This window comes from Acanthaster planci, linkage group LG02, assembly GCF_054643075.1.
Source record: "Acanthaster planci isolate LZ-2023a linkage group LG02, COTS_SCS, whole genome shotgun sequence".
NCBI classification, from domain to species: Eukaryota; Metazoa; Echinodermata; class Asteroidea; order Valvatida; family Acanthasteridae; genus Acanthaster; species Acanthaster planci.
This window is the reverse complement of record NC_141778.1, coordinates 32,067,140-32,086,141: the sequence shown is the minus strand read 5'-3', so window position 1 is coordinate 32,086,141 and position 19,002 is coordinate 32,067,140. Positions and strand designations below refer to the sequence as shown.

The 19,002-nt window shown below is 40.7% G+C and overlaps 2 protein-coding genes across 2 annotated transcripts; both read right to left on the bottom strand.

Moving 5' to 3' along the window:
* Positions 1 to 2,028: 2,028 nt before the first annotated feature.
* On the bottom strand, positions 2,029 to 18,652 carry hmmr (hyaluronan mediated motility receptor). Its single transcript, XM_022230600.2, has 20 exons — positions 18,469 to 18,652; positions 15,310 to 15,408; positions 14,681 to 14,784; positions 14,300 to 14,374; positions 13,920 to 14,108; positions 13,427 to 13,516; positions 13,185 to 13,296; positions 12,746 to 12,811; positions 11,970 to 12,043; positions 11,692 to 11,778; positions 11,398 to 11,498; positions 7,542 to 7,736; positions 6,701 to 7,411; positions 5,995 to 6,300; positions 5,625 to 5,888; positions 5,203 to 5,466; positions 4,443 to 4,886; positions 3,785 to 3,833; positions 3,298 to 3,474; positions 2,029 to 3,071 (listed from the first exon to the last, which is right to left on the bottom strand). The coding sequence occupies exons 1-20, from the start codon at positions 18,512 to 18,514 to the stop codon at positions 2,904 to 2,906; spliced, it is 3,621 nt and encodes a 1,206-aa protein (XP_022086292.2). The 5' UTR covers positions 18,515 to 18,652; the 3' UTR covers positions 2,029 to 2,903.
* LOC147800150 (uncharacterized) lies at positions 8,305 to 11,391 on the bottom strand. Its single transcript, XM_087133725.1, has 2 exons — positions 10,916 to 11,391; positions 8,305 to 9,983 (listed from the first exon to the last, which is right to left on the bottom strand). The coding sequence occupies exons 1-2, from the start codon at positions 11,038 to 11,040 to the stop codon at positions 9,677 to 9,679; spliced, it is 432 nt and encodes a 143-aa protein (XP_086989851.1). The 5' UTR covers positions 11,041 to 11,391; the 3' UTR covers positions 8,305 to 9,676.
* Positions 18,653 to 19,002: the final 350 nt, after the last annotated feature.

Below are 19,002 nucleotides of genomic sequence, written 5' to 3'. Positions count from 1 at the left end.
GTCGACCCTTTCCAAACGTGCACTGGGTCGACATATTCCATGCAGTGTGATTGACCAACATGTTGCAAAGTCTTGGAGGCACACTATTGTGAAACGCCCGTATTGGATTATTTATTTGCACCATGTAATATTACTCAAGCAATAACAACTGTATGGACTTATTTTGTGCATGTTGCATGTTCAAAAGTCAAACATAGAGCGCAGTTCACATATTTGAATGACCCCAGGTCTTGTAACACTTCCATGCTGACTATGCCAGAGTCTTTGGAATGTTTCTGTAATGCCGATAGCTGGAGTTTTTTTCCCACAATGCATGATTTGAGCTGTGAACTGCACTGGCAACTGAAATATCTCATAAGACATGCACACCTGTGTTTTGCCAAGATCTGTAGTTATGTCTGTGAAACAACCAAACACAGCTGTACAAGAAACTGATGACGACTTCCAGTACATTGTTAGTTTTCCTGTTTTGGCTTTTCAAATCGGCCCCTTAGCATAAAGCACAAGTAGGAATATTGGCTGAAGAAAAAAAGCTTTTAAATAAGGAGAAAACCACTCAACTAAAGGCCAGTTCATACTTCAGGCAAAAACGAATTTGACGTCACAAAAAATTTGCAGCAAAATTTTGCTCGAGCTGAAATATGTTTAACTTTTGCAAATTTGTATTTGTTTTTGCTTTCACACAAAGTATGAACCAGCCTTTAGTTACAACACAATGATCCTTGGATCATTCCAAAATGAAATCAAACCTAGGTCAACTTGACATGTGAGTTTATGACAATGCTGAAAAAAAGGTAGATATCCTACATATATTTCTTTGAAAAACAACCATTTATCTAACAGATAGATCAGAGTGCTTAAAAATCGTTTTCAACCAGTCAGACCCCCATGAATGTTACGTATAAAATTAAGGCACTCAAAGGGATACCAATTAAACAGCAATTCATCATCAGTTTCAGTATGGTAATGTGAGGTTAATTTGAGATTGCAGACAAATCTTACAGATCTAACCCTTGGATCGCACTGAAGGCCCAGGACTTGGAAACAAATGGTTTCGTCTTTTCTTGGCTGGTCGTTTGTTCAAGTAAATGGTCCCATAAGCTGGGCCATAAATCATTCGGTGTTTCCCCTGAAATAACTGTGTTGCACAAAATTGCCCAGCCTTTTTCTACCTAAAGAAACTACCAAAAAAACTAGGGGGCGGTACAGCTTTTGATAAGTGAGACATTTTGGGCACATGCACACAAGAGTTGAAGTTATTTTGACATACATTTTCTTGTACCGGTAGTGTTAAATTCCTCGACTTATAATTTCTTCACATTTCCAGAATTTGCTGACTCTTAAGTGTATTACATGTATGTACAAGAGTGATATTTATGCTGACCATACCCACATTATTTTGTGATACATCTACACGTACATTGATCAGTAGCTTTATCCCTCATTTTTAATCTTAAGATAACTTTGAACACTGTTACTGCTCTTTCTGATAGCACAAAGAGGCAAAAAGACAAAAGCTGCAGTAATTACAAACACAGACAGTTTGTTTCTTTGTAGTGTGGGGTGTTAACTTGTCCTTTTTGCAGTTGTAAAGTTTGTGAAGGATTCCAAGGAGCACACTACATGTACATTGTACTACAGTGTAGTCTTAGATTCAGATCTCTTTTTTTTGTCTTCCATATGTGAATATTCTCTGAATGTCTAAGAACAAAAAGTCTGTAACCAAGCTGGAATACTCCAAGTCTTCCTCTTGAAGTCGTCAGTGTAACAGATTCTGCAACCATCCGGATCTCTATTCAATGATTAAATTTCTTAAATGTCTTTGTGGGATGTTTGTACTAATGTGTACATTTTTTCCTTTGTAGTCCACATTCTTCTGTTTTCTCTATTTACAGCATGTATTTGTGTGTGACATGACTTAGATATTAAATCACAGTAATTTAAAAAAAATATGTTGTGCGAGTAAAAATCAATAGATTAATGAAACTTAAACAGCATGTCTGTATTGATCACACACCACACTGGGAAAATTGTTTAAATGTAAATTTAATTTCTCATCTTGATTTCATGATGATTTTTTTTTCTATTTTATATCAAAACCAAGTGTATTTTACAGTGCCAAGAACCAATAATCTATATCTGAAGTATGTTATTAAACAGAAGAAATGCTTGATTTCAGAGACTGATTAAGACTGAAGCAGGAGTTACATTCTAACAAGATATTTACAAAAGGTACACTGTTTCCAAGGGGGTTTTGTCATCATATTTCACCTGCAAACATCTAAACATATCATTCAGTTACGACATGGGTTTGTTCAGTGTTAATTTGCATGAGCAGAATCATTCCACTTTGCCAAACCTGACTTTATTGTGCAAAGTAGTGAAACACATCACAGTACACAATGTACACGTTCATGTGAACCTTAGAAAGTCACTTCTGACTAATACCATGGTGTTATTTAGAAATTATTGCTTAGCATATTTATAACATGCTAAGTGCAAATCAACTTAAATCCACGCCACCCTTTCCAAGTCATCCTTAGAAAAAAATGGACAAGAAGTATATATCCTGTACACTTTGAATCAAGAGTATTTACATAAAAGGAGGAAACTGCCAATTTGCTTAAAGAGAATTGATGGAATGTATAGGTGTCACACAAGGCACAATTAAACACTGCTAAGTTTACAGTAAACATTAATGGATTCATGAAGATCTAGTGTAGTATATTACTGTGCACAAAACTTGGGAAGCCAATGGCAAAGCCTTCTTTTGTAGCTAAATGCTTTGTGAAGTGGTAGTCAGTGATTGCTATCACAATGTTCTACAACTGTTGTAAGGTGGCAGAATCACAATGGGTTAGATTTATCTATTTCACAGTGTTGATGCCTTGGTGGGCCGTTCATCAGATGCAGGTGGCGTTGTGATCAGCCAATGGGGCAGCATTCTCCTTTGACCTCTGATGGGCGAATGCCTTGGCAGGATCAAAGCGGCGACGATCTGATGATGTGTCTCTGGCCTTCCTGAGGGCGTTCTTCTGCTTCAGAAGCTCCTCCCGGAGTTTGTTCACCTCCTGAATAAAAATCAACCAATCCATAAAAATTAATTTAACAATGGCTTTGAATGTTGTCCCGAGTGTGTCATGGGTCTCTCTTCAGTTTTCAAACTTCCTTTGATGCCACTTCATTCTTGTGCATTTTTCTTCATGGCTTCTTTGCTGAAAAGGAATCCAAGTTTGTTAAGTTCTGCCTCCTACTATAAATGACATCCTGACAGGTATGGGGGGAACGGGGGTGCACCTGTTTGAGTTTGAGGTTCTCATCCTTGATTTTCACCACATGCTGGATCTTCTGTTTCTGATTCTGGTGGCCCAGCAGCTTGGCATAACTTTGGCTCAGCTTGCTGATCTCGCTCTGTGCTGCGTCCTTCTGGCCCAGTAAAAGCAATCGCTCTGCAGCAAACTGATCCAGCTGATCCTAGTGTGCAACAACAACATCCGTTGATAGTCGTACATGAACGTTTGTTGAGACACCCTACAACTCATTCGTTAATCAACAGCAAGATACATATTTTCATCGATGTTGAGTCAAATTTTCACCCAACCTGGAGGTGCCGAATGAAACTTTATTCCAGCAAGTAATACTTCCATTATTACATAGAGATTGGCATTTTGAAAGGCTGCTTTCACTCTTCAACAATCCCTTGCCAATTGTGTCAATATCTCCCATCTGAGCAGTTAGTCAAGTTCTCCTACCGAGAACATCTAATCAAGGCTCTGTTGCTTACTTGGAAGGGTGCCACTTTTGTCTGGAGCTCCTCAAACTTTGTCCGCCAACTGAAATGAGAAAAACAAAAAAAGCCATCAGAAATCATCAACAGATAGACACACGCATTTGAAGCAACTTGTTGGAGGAAAAAAACAAATGTCCAAGAGTACATTTTTAACACAGTAAATCCCCTCAAGAAGTTATCTAACTGGAAGCTTTTCTGAAGTTAAGCCAGATAACTCAGGAAATTATTAGGTGTTGAAAGCGGACATACACAGAATGCCCAAAGGAAGTTAGTTACATACATGCATATGACAAGCGGGCAGTCCATTGTCAGGTGACGAATAGACTGTTTACACCCGCTAAATCATGTGACCTATAGTGGGTATCAACCCCATAGCAACATGTGTTTTGAGTGTTGTTTACAAATACAGCCAGCACATCAGTAGTCCGAGTATGGTACTTGCGTTTGTTGATACTTAATACCCACTATAGGTCATGTATTTTAGTGGGTACAATCGGTCTATTACTTGTATAACAAGTGAAAAAAAGAACCTTGTAATTTCATTGGATGGAATTTCTTCATTGCCAAACTAACCAAGCACACTACTCTCTTACATGTAACACACAGTTTAATGTATAAAACTTTAAATTAAGACGGTTTTTGTAAGCCAAACCTTGTGCTTTCTTCAGCCTCTTCAATCTTTGAATCTAACTCCCTAGTCTTCTCCTCCAGCTCTGATTTCAGCCTTGTTTCAGTTACTTTGCAGCCCTCGACAATCCTCTCCATCTTACGCAGCTGCTGCTTCAAGCTCTTGGCATTGTCCTCCAGTGCACTAGTCTTCTCCTCTAGCTGTTGCTTGGTCTCTACGACGTGCTTCTCGTACATCATGACCTCCCCTTCCATTTCCTCAAGCTTGTCCCGCAGCTTGTTAGTCTCCTGCTCAAGGCTGTAACGATCACTCAACAGGCCTTTCTCTGCTTCTTGTAAGCTGTGGATGATTTGTTGCATCTTGGCAACTTTTTCTTCTGCCCTACACGTCTGCTCTTTGAGGTTGACAGATACCTCTCTCAGACTGTCTTTTTCAGCCTTCAGCACTTGTTCCGATTTTGCATAGACACTGCAAGCAAAGGCATATGTGTGAAAATTAAATTAATGCATTTAGTTTAGAGAAGAAAAATAACTTGGTATTAGACTTGTGTTTCATATCCTGCAATCATAGTTAAAATCAATAACATGCGAAAGTGCAGAAACTTCAATGAGGGACAAGGTAAAGAAACAATGTAATTTTTATGGCAGAGTAAATTGGAGTGCTGTCTGAGAAGTGTCACACTGACAGCATGGTAAACCATTGACTTTTTTTAATTAACTAACCAAATCCCTCCAAATCATTGTGTGAAACCTTATTTCATCTGAAAAAAGATATGAAGGCCTACTTTATTTGATCCTGCAGTTGACATAATTTGGCCTTCATCTGACTATTTTTTTCCTGCAGCCGCATCTTTGTTGTCTCATGAGACTGCACCTCTCTTGCCCTCTCTTGCAGTTCCTCCCTGAGCAGATTAGCCTCCTTCTCCAGTCCACTCTTGGACCTCCCCAGGTCCCCAATGACTTGCTTCATGTTCTCCCCCAGGGCGAGGGCTTCCTGTTTCAGCTGGGTGTTCTCCGCTTTTAGTAAAGCCTCAGATTCCTCAAACGAGCTGAAATTTGAAATAAAAACTGTGTGATAAAGAACTTCCACTGAAATACCAATGCTAATAGCTATTTCTCTCTGAAGCAAGTTAGTACACTGGTATCTGTTTCACCCAAAGATGATTTTTAAGAGTATTTGAAGACAGCAACACTTGTGCCTACTGACCTGATCTCCTCCTGTAGCTCACAAATTCTGGTCTTCATCTGGTTAGTTGTCTGCTCCAGCAGTAACTTCATCTCCCAAGAAGACTTCTCATACATCTCGGCTTGCTCCTCCAACTTGCCCAGCTTGTTTTGGAGCTCACTAGACTCCTGCTCCAGGCTGCTTCTAGCATTTTGTAGCTCAGAGATCTCATCTTTCAGTTTCAAGTTCTTTTCTTCCAGATGTTTCTTGTCTGATTTCAGCACTGCCTCAGAGTTTGTGAGATCACTGCAGAAAACAATGGACAAAATCTCAGTCTCAATATCTCTAAAAGGTCAAAGAAATTCCAACTCAAGTAGATGTATCAAAGCCTGATTGCAAGAAGTCTATGCACCTTATTTCGTTTTCGAATTTGTGGAGTCTAGCATTCAACTGATTAGTTGTTTCCTCCAGCTGCAACCGTCTCTCAGCAGCAGATTTCTCCAGCATATCAGCCTCTCTCTCCTTGATGCCCAGACTAGCTCTGAGCTCACTAGTCTCCTGCTTGACACTGCGGTTAGCCTTTAGCAGATCCTCCTCCGATTGCCTCAGGTTAGTGATGGTTTCCATCATGTCAGAGGCTTTGGCATCCAGCTTGGCATTCTTCTCTTCCAGGTTGGCAACAATTGTTTTCAGGGAAGATTCCATTTCTCTATGGGTGCTGGAAGGAACACATCAAAGATTTATTTGTTACAAGTTACAAAAAGGTGGTTTGAAATTACTCCACTATGAAAGTATAACTGCACTTGCCAAATTTTTAGTTGAAATAATCAGACATAACTTAAGGTTTATAGACATTCTTTCAAGAATTCACATTAAAATGTCAAGTTCATGACTATTTCATTAGACATAATTTGTACATGAGTCACTTTTGAATAATACCTTCAAGTTTCAATAAATTGGTAGTTTCTAAAAGAAGGCATCAACCACAAACTTAACCTCATTTCTGCAAACATTCTGGACAAACCAAAGTGAACACAAACCAAATATGTTCAGAGTACTTGAAAATTAACTTAGTGTCACCAAAGGTCAATTAATGGGGGAGAGGCACATCAGCTTACTTCTCCAAAGAAGTGATTTTCAATTCCTTGGCCTTTCTCGTTTTAGTCTCCTCCTCCAGCTGTTTATTTATGTCCTCAAGCTCCCCACGCAGTTTCTCTGCCTCAGCACTCTTCATGGATAGCCGGGTCTGGGTGTCCACCAGTCGTCGGCTGAACTCCTGCTTGATGGCCTGAGTAGACTCCTCCAAAGCTGCCAGTGTCTTTGAGTGCTCCTCATCTCCTTGCTGGAGAAGCCTTTCCACATCTGCTGTCTGTTGCTTAGCAACAGCCAGGTCCTTCTGGAGTCTACTGACTTCCACCTGGACCTTTTGATGGGATTCTTCTGCCACAGTCATTTCCTTGATATGTACCACCTCTTGTTGTTGGAGTTGTTGCTTAGCATCTGAAATCTCCAGTTTAACTTTGGACAGCTCTTGTTCCAAGGCCTGATTGGATTCCTCCAGGGCAGCAATCTTCCTCGTGTGGTTTTCCTGTAGCTCTTGGAATCTGTTCTCAATCTCTGTCGTTTGTTGCCTAGCAGTGGCAAGGTATTCTTGAAGTTGGTCGATCTCCTCCCTGGCAGCCTGGGCAGACTCCTTATCCTCAGCCAACTTCTCCAGGTGTTCCTCCTCTAGTCGTCTGAGCTTTGTCTCAATGTCAGCCACTTGCTTCTGAGCAGCAGACAGCTCTGCCTGGAGCTGGTTTACCTCCGCAACACTCTGTCCAAATTCCCTGTGGTTGGAGGCAGTGAAAAGATGCAAAATCAAATCACCCGTGCAAGTATTAACCTGATACTTGAGAGAACTTTGGAAAAACCTCCAGCACCAGACATACATTGCCACAGAGCTCACTGCCAACCCACCTCTTCAGCTCCTCATTTAGTCCCTCTGCCTTAGCTTCGGCATCTACCCTCTTCTGTCGCTCCTCCCGGGCAATATCCTGTTGAACTTTGACCTCTGACCTGACCTGGTTGAGCTCTCCCTGTAGCTCCCTTTTCCGGTTCTGCAGTCTGCCGATGGTATTCCATGCTGTGGACAACTGGGGCTCCAAATCAGCTCTGACAGGGGCAGGGAAAAATAACAAGTATGATACTTCACTGTCCAGTTTTGAAATAAATTTGTCCACTTTTGAGGCCAGGGATACCATTACGAGACAACTTGGTGGTGAAAACCCTCCTTCTTGTTCTAGCTTCGATTGAAAGTCTCTGCATAATATCCGTGTGTATACACAGCATCACATGCTCTGGAATTTTGCATGCTATTTTGAAACTTAATGTACAGTTGGAGGTTCCACACAAGCTTTAATGTACACATACATTTGGAGGAAATTCATACCCTATCCAAACAAAGTACAATAGACTGATCCATTAAGCCGTACCAATTGTGTTCTGACCAATCACAGCTGTGAGTTAAGTCTGACATGTGCGCACACATGATACGCGCAGCTTGGACATGTAGAAGGGCATTGGAGAAAAGCATGTGCTAAGTGCCTACGCACCCAGCAGCTTGATGGGTCTGTTGATAGAGCACAGTTTGATGTCAAAAATACCGACCAACCTGACAGACTTTTGGTCATCTCGAATGGCCTAGACACACACTTACCTAAAGAAGCAAGACAAGTCCAAGTTTATTCTGTTTCAAAAATATTTCAAGCACCTTTTTATGGAACATGATTTCCTTTTGATTGCATCAAACTTGATAAAAATCCTACATTCCACCTTCAAGGTTGTAAATTACAAGTAACAAACAATTTACTAGATGTCATAGCAGTTCAAAAGATCCAACTGAACATTTCAAAAGATCAAACAAGAAACAAATAAATGCCTCTTCATATTTAAAAATATACTTCACAAACTTAGAAGTTTCACAAAGTGCCCCCCCCCTTAAAAAGGGGAGGAAAAGACAAAACTCTGCAATAACATGAACGCAGTTTTACTGGCAATATACATGGCTACAATAAACAAACATGAAGTTCCTTTGTAAAAAACACCTGACATGCTCAAATTCCATTTATTTTCTTTAAAAATTAGCTAGTACTGTTTGAAACTTTTACAAAAACTTATAACAATTGTTTCTGAATCAAAGCTGCCTCTGAACCCAAGCATGCAATTTGGACTTTGACAAAACGAGGAAATTCCAGTCTTTTCAAGACTTGGTACAGCATTTTTCAATTTTCAGTGGCATGAGTGCCAAGCGAAAAACGAGGAAATTAGCTGATCCAAGGAAGAGTTGCATGCCTATGAATTACAACTCAACAATATGCACAATACCAGAAAATACACATATTAACAACCTGGTTGGAAATTAATTACCCCCCAAAAAACTTGCACTTCCGGAATGTCCAAATTATTGGTAATATTTTCCTGTTACAATCTTTTGAGACAGTACATTTAACTTGTAATGAAAAAAATTTTTGTTTAAGAGTCGATGACTCATTTCAAGAAGTTTTGCACTCACTGTGGTGGAAAGAATTTAGCAATATTCATCAAGCACGATACGCACCAAATAAAGAGCAACTGTGTTAACCCTTGTAGGCACACTTCTAAAACTGGCCAGACATTTTTCAAGCGTTTATACTACAGAACAACCAGGCAATATTTCAGCACTATCACACTCACTTATCATTATTACTACACTATCAGGTACAATGTATCAGGTATTTTGCATACAGTTTACACATGTTTGTACCTGTACATCGTTAAGTAAAATTAAGTTGCACAGAAAGTTTGGATGGCACGACCAAATATAAATTAAAGCACCTTGGCAATTTTCATGTCTTGTACATAAAGAAGATTTAATCAAAGTTCACTCTGTTTCATGATAACCGATATGAGACACAAGTTTTCATGTGCAAAACTGAAAAGATGCTTCGTCCATCAGAAGACCGCATAAACGGCCATTCAGAGTTTCAAAATGGTGCTCTGTATGATGCAAAACCACACAGCTGTCAGACAGGCACACAACAGCTGCATCTCCACGTTCTCAACAAACAGAAAAATCACTCATGGTCCCATCGGCCATCAGTGCCTTCGTGGTTTTTCCTCTCCGACTTAGACCGACCAAATTTGAAAAATTTCCTGCCAGGTTTTCCGAAGGCACCTGTTCGGGCAAATGGGCTGTCCTGGGTCTTGCTCCAATCCAGCGAGGATGTCTTAGACTTTGGAGTGGTGTGGAAAAAATCTGCAGATGATTGTGACGACACTGGCTCGTCAAAAAATCCAATGGATGATTTTGACCGAGGCTGGTTTGAAAACCCAGAAGCAGCTTTGGAACTCTGACCACCTGATGAGGCTCTGGATGTAGATCTACGAGAGAGCAAATCAGTTTTTAATTTTCAAATGTCCCTCTAAAAATGAGAGATTTTACTGGTTGGTGAAGATATGTAGAAACAATTACACTAAGCAGACTTCTTGTGGTTTCCAGTGTGTACAATGTTCTTGCCTATTCCCCAGTAATGTGGCAAAACATTAATCTGGCTGTTTTGAAACCTAACCATGTATTTATAGAGACAGAAAGTTTGTTATTACAGTGTGGAGTTGAGGGTTGATACCATGCATACCCTTTGTAATATTTTTACATAAAGGGTTAGAGGCAAAGCCACAGGTTTAGTCCATGGAGTTGGTAATCACAAAATACATGCTTGGCAAGACAAGAAATGCGTGTTTACATTCTTCATGCGACTGGTTCCCAGCAGATTTTTGGGCTATCCACATACATTTGTTAGGCTATATGTTCTGCTTTGCACCTCCACAACGGTGGATCCTCATTACTGTAACAACCCCCGCCAGTGATTGGTTGAGCCCACATCAACATAACTCGATCATTATTTTCATAGCTACAAAGACTGTTGGCATCATGAATGGACTAACAAGAAAGTATGGTGTGCTGAGTACATTCATGACAATTTGGGGCAAGTCAGACAAAAGCATCAAGTGTTATGTTGAGCACTGTACTGACACACTGACACAATTTGTACTTCAACTTTTCAAAATTCAGATAAAAGAAACAGGCAGAAGAGCATTAATTGCAATTACATAGAAAGACTGGACAACTTCAGTGTTCCGCAGGACGTGAACAGAAGTTGACAATGTTACAATGAAAGGGCGCATGTACATTCCTGGCCTATCCAAAATAACCACACAGGCTGTTAGTCACTTAGTGGAACAGGACTCTTTTGACTGGGACCAAACAACTCGTTAGTACAACTTGGAAGATTTGAGGGGCTCTCTTTACTCACCTTGACTGCAAAAATCGTAACTCGGAAAGGACAGCGCAGGACGTGGGGAAGGCGAACACCTGAACATTTGAACATTCTACTGTTTCTTTGGGTATGGACTGAAAGAGTTTCTCAGTGGTCAGCATTGATTATTATGACAAGGTAAATGGACACTCCCTGGATCCAAAACAAATCCAGACATTTTACACATACATACATAAATCAATGGGCAAATATAATGGAGGTTGAAGCAACTCTAGCCTTGGTCCTTGGAGAGACAAGTATGAGAACAATTTGACCAATTTTAATCACAAGGCCAAAGTTAATTTGCTCTCAACTTACCTTCTGCTTATTTCAGTTGGCCATATAAACATATATAATGTACCAAAGAGTTCCAAGTCTGGTTCTTACACAGGACATAATCGCTATGATCTAACTTAGCAAAACCATCTTAGCTAAACAGTTTTAAGACACAAGTGGAAGGAGGCCATCTTCCTCCTCACCTCTGTCTCGTCTCAGCTTCATAAGCCACCTGTAGGGCAGCGAGACGCTCCTCAGCCGACTCCAAGGCTGCTTGTAACTCCTCCTGCTTCTTTAAAGATTGCTGCAAATTGAAGAAAAAAGAGATTGTTTTTTTCCCGAGAGAAATATCTGCCAATAACAACCCTAGCAGTCCCCAGGATTTGTAAAATTTATCACGCCAAATAGATATCACTGAACGTGTAAGCAGGCCAGTTACTAGACCACTGGTCACAAAGGCTATGGAGTGAACTTAGGTGAAGATGTTGCTAGCTTACCTTGAGATGTTCCTGTAACTCATCTTCCCTCTCCTGAGCTCGTCTTTTGCTGTTATCCAAAGTCCTCTCTATTTCCTTGTGTAGAAACTGTCGACAAAATAATTGTAAACAGACATGAAAGCAACGGGCATAAGATATCAATTCCCATAAGATAATATCTCTCATTTTAACGCACTGAAACTTTCTCATTATAAACACTGAGAGCGGCATTTTCCCAAGTATTAAATACAGAGAAATAAAACAGAACTAAACAACACAGCAACAACAACTACACTCACCTCATTTCTCTCTTGTTCTTTTTCCAGTTGACTGTGCATGTCCACGTTGTCTAGTCTCAACTGATCTGTCAAGGCTGGAAAACATGTTTTTACATCAATCATAGTTATGAAGGAAAATTCAGACAGACTTTGACATCCATTGCAGACAATATTTAACTTCTGCAGTACCTCTCATGTAAAAGGAAAAATCTCCAGACTTTAACCCCTTGACGACGGGAATTTCTTTCCGAAAGCTGACTCCAAGAATTCCAGCCTCGCTTGGCCATGAAGGTCACCTGCCAAACCGCAAAGTCTCGGTTTGTGGCCCTGCATGCTCTGCACACTTTGAATTACACAGTGAAAAGGCTCATTGTTTGGTGGCATGCGGCTCTACACAAGCTTCCACATTCCTGTTGCCTCTTTTCAAAGTGGGGACTATTGTGAAGCTGGTGATTATGATGCAAATTTGGTCTTTTCATTTCTGGGCTACACACAAAGGCCAATCTCCATATATGCAAGAGCCAGGGTCTGCCTTCTTTCACCGTGTTCACTCGAGCGTGGGCCGAGAATAATAGCTGAAAAGGCTGAGGATCTCAATTTTTACAGTGTTTCTACCCACGTCCCGGCGCGAAGGGGTTAAGGCTGGTTTAAATTTCAGTGGCATAGTACATATACATCAAATGCTTGGAACAGTTAAAGAAATGGGTCATCTTTGAATTCCAGCAGCAATTCCACTAAGGTTTTGCAGTTTTATGTGATGGACAAACTATGCTAAATGTAGGATCAAATACACTCACAGTGCAGCTTGCTGATCTCGCTCTCCAAGTCTTCACGGTGGCCTTGAAGCTCCTTTTTGTTCAACTCTGCGAGGGTGGGGGAAAAATCACTAATTCTTTTGTACAGGATTCGAACCCATGACTCCTGTACTGCTAGGGAAAGCATCTCAACCACAGTATCACCATGCTTGCTGGCACTGTTTGGCTGATTCACATCTTAGGATAATCATTAAAGATAATTCTTTAACAAATGAATTGAAATCACTGCTTCATGATTCTGAAAAAACATCTGTACAAGACTTTTATCATCAACCCTTTGCTTGCCCAGTTTCACTATGTCACCAAAGATATTATCTAGTCAGCCTGTATGCAATTCTATGCAATGATTAATGTTAGAAAGCATTAATGGGCTCATTTGCACAATCTGCATATGGTTAGAAATTTCGCAGTCAGCAAATACCTAGTGCGTCTTTTGTCTGTTGGAGAGCGGCCATCTTGGATTGAGATTCCTCCAGATCGGCCTGCAACGTCTGAACTTTCAGTTCCATGGTGGACTTGAAAGTTTCAAACTCCTAGTAGAAACAGAGAGCAAAATAAACCGCCTTTTGAGGAGAGTCAAGCATTTGATTAACTGCCCAAAGTGTAAATGACAGTTTGCCGACATCTAATACTGCAGCTATGCAAAGTGTGATTCTTCCTTACCTGTTGTTTAGAGTTGAGTTTGGAGGTGACCGAAGATAACTCCTCCACTAGTTTTTCATTCTTTGTGTTGTTCCCCTCCAAAGCACTAACCTGTTCAATAAGCATGCAATGTGTGAAAAAAAATGTAAGTTAGCTGAAACGTTCAGACTACAAACCAAATCATTTTCACAGAAGTGCCCATTTTGAAGCCTTGATGTTGAAGTTAAAACATGACTCCATATTCAGTGAGGAGATTTAGGTAGTCCTGAAGCAAGGTAAATTGCCAGAAGTGTCCTTTCGTGCTACAAAGATAGCAATCAGGATACATACATGTATTTAAAAATAAATAACTACTTTCAGGAAAGATAAACTAGCATGAGAAAAACGAGGGACTCCACTTGAAAATTACATCATGCACTTTACAAGACACACAAAATTGATATTATCACTTTCAGTATTTAAAACAGACTTTTGCACCTGTGTTTGAATTTTCATCTCAATTCCTTGTGAGTACCTTGGTTTGCAGGACATCCCGAGCCTTCTGGAGGTCAGCAACCTCCCGGTCTCTGGCCGCTAGCTGGCCAGCGAGGGCAGTCTTCTCCCTGACCGTGGCCTGCAGCTTGCTCTCGGCCTTGGTCAGCTTCTCCTGCGTCTGGCTCAGCTCCCGGCTCACGTCACTCCACTCCTGCTTCTGCTGCCGAAGCTGTTCAGATAAACCCCAACACGGTTAACACTTCAGTGGGCCTTGGGTTGCAAGTGAGGCAAAGCTGGGTAAACTCAAAACTTGGCACGGTGGCTAGGTTTTGTCTTCACCGTGCCTCTGTGCCCTTTAAGTCTGGTTACCAGACTACTCAATGGTTTGCCTCAGTGAATGTTTTTCCCCCAACTACCTACCTCTTGCTTCAGTTCTTGTATTTCCTTGTCGTGCTTGCATGGTGTGAAGTTAACAATGGACTTGTTGAAGGAGGCCTGAAATGACATGAACAATGAAAATATATATGCAGTTGAACCTCGTTAATAAGAGGTCCTTCGGACTTGGCAAATTACCTTGTTATAACAGGAACCTGTATTATCTGGAATGACAACAATGAAACACAAGGATTGGGACCTAAAAATTTCCTTGTCTTTAAGCAGAATCTTGTATTAACAGTGCTCTTATTAACGAGGTTCGACTGTATCTGAGTTTAAATTTCCACAAGCAAGCCATGGATATTTGTGCCCTTGGGTATCATACCAGGTAGTTAAACTACATATCACAACACAACAAAAACTCACATCCACAGTGGAATTCAAGGTTTTTGATGGGGTGGTCCTGCCGGACTCTGGCAATGAGTTGGAGCTGGTGGAGCGAGCTTGCACTAAAGATCCGGGCGGAGGAGCTGAGGAGATTAGACAAGATTGCAGACTCAAACAGATAGAGTTCATCGTGTGTAGCGATGCAGAGGGGTCAATTCTACCATGGTATTTAATCTGAAATCAAAGTCTACTATGTAGCAATACATGAACAGTCAGAAAGCCTCAAGCCTACAAGTTAGGTCGGATTTACTTCCCGATCAGTGATGCGAATTATTATACATACAGTGAAACAGTATGCCTTCACCTTTTGAACTGAAATTGCTGCTCATCACTAGGAGATGAGGATTTGGAATAAAATGTTGAATTTGGGGATAAATGACGAGCTGTTCGTATCATTCCATTTTTCCAATTATGGCTTGTGAAACTTTTTGCAAACTTCAGATTGATTATAATGTGTGAACAAGAGCCACTTTAAATCTCTATCGCTGCTTTATTCAATTCAAAACTGATTAAAATCCAAACAAGTTTTTCAGCATAACATTTTTTACCATAGCAGTGATGCCAAAACTCTGCAAAATAGTTCTTTTATTTTTTATTTGTTTAATTACCTTTGGGTTCTTTGAAGCGACTGGATTTGTCAAAGCTGGAAGGTCCAGCAGATTTGTCAAGATTTTTAACATTGTAAGAGCCGACAGGAGGGGCGCAAGCTACAAAAGAGTAAAAAGAAAATAAAATAACAATTCAAAGAAATAAAAGTAACAGAATATATACAACTGAAAGACATTGAATTGAATTTTATACCATACATGTAGTTCAATAAAATGGGGGAATCTTTCTTTTAGAAATCCACAAAATCATGATTTTCAGAAATGTGAATTTCTCACAAGCGTAATAAAATCTGAAACCTGTAGACATGAAAAATAAGTACATCTGAACAGCCAAAATGCAAGTTCTTCTCTTGGTATTTACTCAATGACGTGGCCACTTCACTGCAAAATGCACTGAAATTATTTAATTATTGACTAGATCAAAGGTCCATTTGCAGTTCTTCTGTACTACAATGTCATGTGTCTAAGTACACTGAACCCACAGTGGTACTGCTAAAACATGTTCACATACGAGTCACCGCAGACATGTCAATCAGGTCATTCCCCCATCCACACCTGTACATGCACTTTTGTTGCATGTTTTGGTTGCTTGCGAAGTACCAAAATAAGCCCCCCCCACAGCCTCTCACAAAATAGATACATGTACATGTATGTGGAATTTACTCAGAATGTAAGAATTTCCATGGTGTGCTTATCCATCACAAATGGAAGTGCATGTGTATATGTATTTCGTATGAGGGATATTTGGCTAAATTCAATCCAGGAGAATGATTCTGGTTTAAATGGAGTGATTAAAAAACTGTACTTTACAAACTAATCTTTGAGTACACAGGAACAAAAGAAAAAATACCCCTCCACAAGTGTACACATATGTACGCATACATGTGTACACACATGTACATGTATGTTGGTTTTTCATTGGGTTCTTATATTTCCCTTGCATTAAAATGAATGCATACATGTCCTTGTCAAAAAGACTGTAGATCACACAAACTGCCGTTTAATCTGATGAGTCATGGTTGTGGAATTATGCTGTGTGGCTGACCAAACACGGCAAGCGAGTCTCACAGGATGCCCTACAGCTAAATGTATGTGCTTCAACTGCACAAAGCGCATCCATTTCTGTGAGCAAAATTGGAAGTTAGGGTGGTGCAGTTTTGGTAGTGCATTGATACACAGACGCACATCCCTTGGGGTGTCAGTTACTTCCCCGTTCCACTTCGCCCCAAACAACACATCTCCTCATTCTCACCCCATGTTGGGACAGGGCGATGTGGCTAGGGGCAAAGTGGAAACATGTGGCCCCTTACTGAAGGGTCCAAATCTAAGGAAAATATGTAGGCCTAGTCATGGTCATGTACTTTTGGGAAACATTTTGCCCCCATTTTAAGAAAACTATATTAAGTGAAAAAAAAATAATTGGCCTATTTCCTGTAACCTAGGCCTACATGAAGGCCTACTTCCTGAACAGAAAGGCACTACTTCGTAGGCCTTACTACACTCCACCTTTTTGATGGTTCTGCACACTACAGCATTTTGAAAGCTGGCCAGCAATCATACCAGATAAAATAACCATTTGCGCTTGCTTAAGTAAATCTTCCCCTTAATAGCTATCCTCTTTCCCTTAAGACCCTATAATAATAGCTAACCTATGCTTAAGCAAGTGCAAATGGATGTTTTGTCTGGTACAATTGCTGGCATCATCTCGACGGCTGTTCCATGTCAAGACATATCTAATATACAGACTGAGCAATAAGATACTACATGTGCCAATGGGCTCTTCCAAAACTTTGGCAGCAGTTTAGATGTCTTGACATGGAACAGCCGTCTAGACGATGAGGGGTCAAGTGACGTAATGTTCAACGACCTTATTTTAAAGATGGCGACTGTGAGAGCGAGCCCGTTAGATTGAATGGATAAAGGCAAAAAGACTGGAAACTACCAGAACAAGGGGAGTGAAATCATTCAATAAATGGCACTTAGAAATCGGAGAGGCTATGGATCATCTCTGTGTGCAAAAGAAATTGTACCCACGATGATAAGTGGGTGCCCGAAAATTTCAGTACGCCGACACGAAATAGCGTATACCGATGTGTGGCTAAGGATGGAGCGGGAGTGAGCGTCTGTGCTACACTAGTCATGCTAGTGGGGCTAGACTTGTCCCAACAGACGACTTTTCTCAACAATCGATTTGTCTCTCCCTTTTACGCACGGATGGTCGAGTTGTCCAAAGTCAAGTTGGCAAACGGTCAAGTTGTCCGGACCCCATGCATGTTCAACATTTCCAGTCCATTGAATGAGATGCCTCAATAAGTACGGTCCAGACTAGCCCCACAAGTGTGGCACGGATCACTCCCGATTTATCCTTAGCCACACATTCGTCTACGCAATTACATCACTTGATCCCTCATCGTCTCGATGGCTATTCCATGTCAAGACATAATACACGGACTGAGCGATAAGATACTACATGCATGGAGAAATAAAACACTTTCTCCATGCTACATGTACCAATGGGCTCTTCCAAAACTTTGGCAGTAGTTTAGTTATCGTGACATGGAAAAGCCGTCGAGACGATGAGGGGTCAAGTGACGTAATGCTCAACGACCTTATTTTAAAGATGGCGACTGAGAGAGCGAGCCCGTTACATTGAATGGATAAAGGCAAAAAGTCTGGAAAATACCTGAATAACGTGAGTGAAATCATTCAATAAATGTTTTTTAGAAAGCGGAAAGGTCAAGAATCATGTTCATGTGCAAAAGAAATTGCGCCCACAATGATAAGTGGGTGCGCCGCAATGTTCAATACGCCGACACGAAATTGCGTAGACGGATGTGTGGCTAAGGATAAATCAGGAGCGATCCGTGCCACACTAGTGGGGCTAGGTCCAGACAAAAAGCACGAAAATAAATAAACCTGATAAACACAACAAACCTGTGAAAGCACATTACCATAATCACACAAACACAACAGATTACTGTGGCCTAAAAAGTTCTGCAACGGAGCATACACACAGTTGACATTGTTCTTGGCCGACCATGCACGACTGCAGTGTATGTAGGCATGGTAAGCATTTTGGATAACTCAACTCATTCCTCAACAATTCTATCCCAGATAATAATACAATTCACATCAAACAAATGCCAAACGTACACTTACAATCAATCTCATTGAATCGCTTTGTCTTGGCCTTCGGAAACGACATTTTGAAGGGATTTTGTGCAGATTATTCACCCACGTTTGTCAAGTTCCCGCACAATGCATGGGTGTTTAAATTTGGACATTGACCTGATGACGATTAGAAACTGACCAATCAAAACAGAGCACTCTATTTCCCTGTTTTAGTCCTTGATCAGCAGAGGGCGCTATTTAACTTTATCGTTGATTTTCGCTTGGTCTTAAATCCAGACGTCTGCCGTTACCTCGTGCATAATTTAAAGGAATAGTGAAGAAATTAGGTGGTTCCAAACAAAAATGAGTTGCCGCGTATCAGCTGTGTACGTGTGCGGTTGTGTGAAAGTTTCAAACAAATGCCAAACGTACACTTACAATCAATCTCATTGAATCACTTTGTCTTGGCCTTCGGAAACAACATTTTGAAGGGATGTTGCGCAGATTCTTCACCCACGTTTGTCAAGTTCCCGCACAATGTATGGGGGTTTAAATTTGGACATTGACCTGATGACGATTAGA

Bases quoted from the DNA above. Each gene is read 5' to 3' on its own strand.
- LOC147800150 (XM_087133725.1), bottom strand. From the start codon at position 11,040: ATGCTGACCACTGAGAAACTCTTTCAGTCCATACCCAAAGAAACAGTA. The intron at 9,984-10,915 runs GTGAGTAAAGAG...GCTCTCTCGTAG, and splicing joins TTACGATTTTTGCAGTCAAG to ATCTACATCCAGAGCCTCAT.
- hmmr (XM_022230600.2), bottom strand. From the start codon at position 18,514: ATGTCGTTTCCGAAGGCCAAGACAAAGCGATTCAATGAGATTGATT. The intron at 5,467-5,624 runs GTCAGTAGGCAC...TTCAAATTTCAG, and splicing joins GAGCTACAGGAGGAGATCAG to CTCGTTTGAGGAATCTGAGG. The intron at 4,887-5,202 runs GTAGGCCTTCAT...CTTTGCTTGCAG, and splicing joins CAACTGCAGGATCAAATAAA to TGTCTATGCAAAATCGGAAC.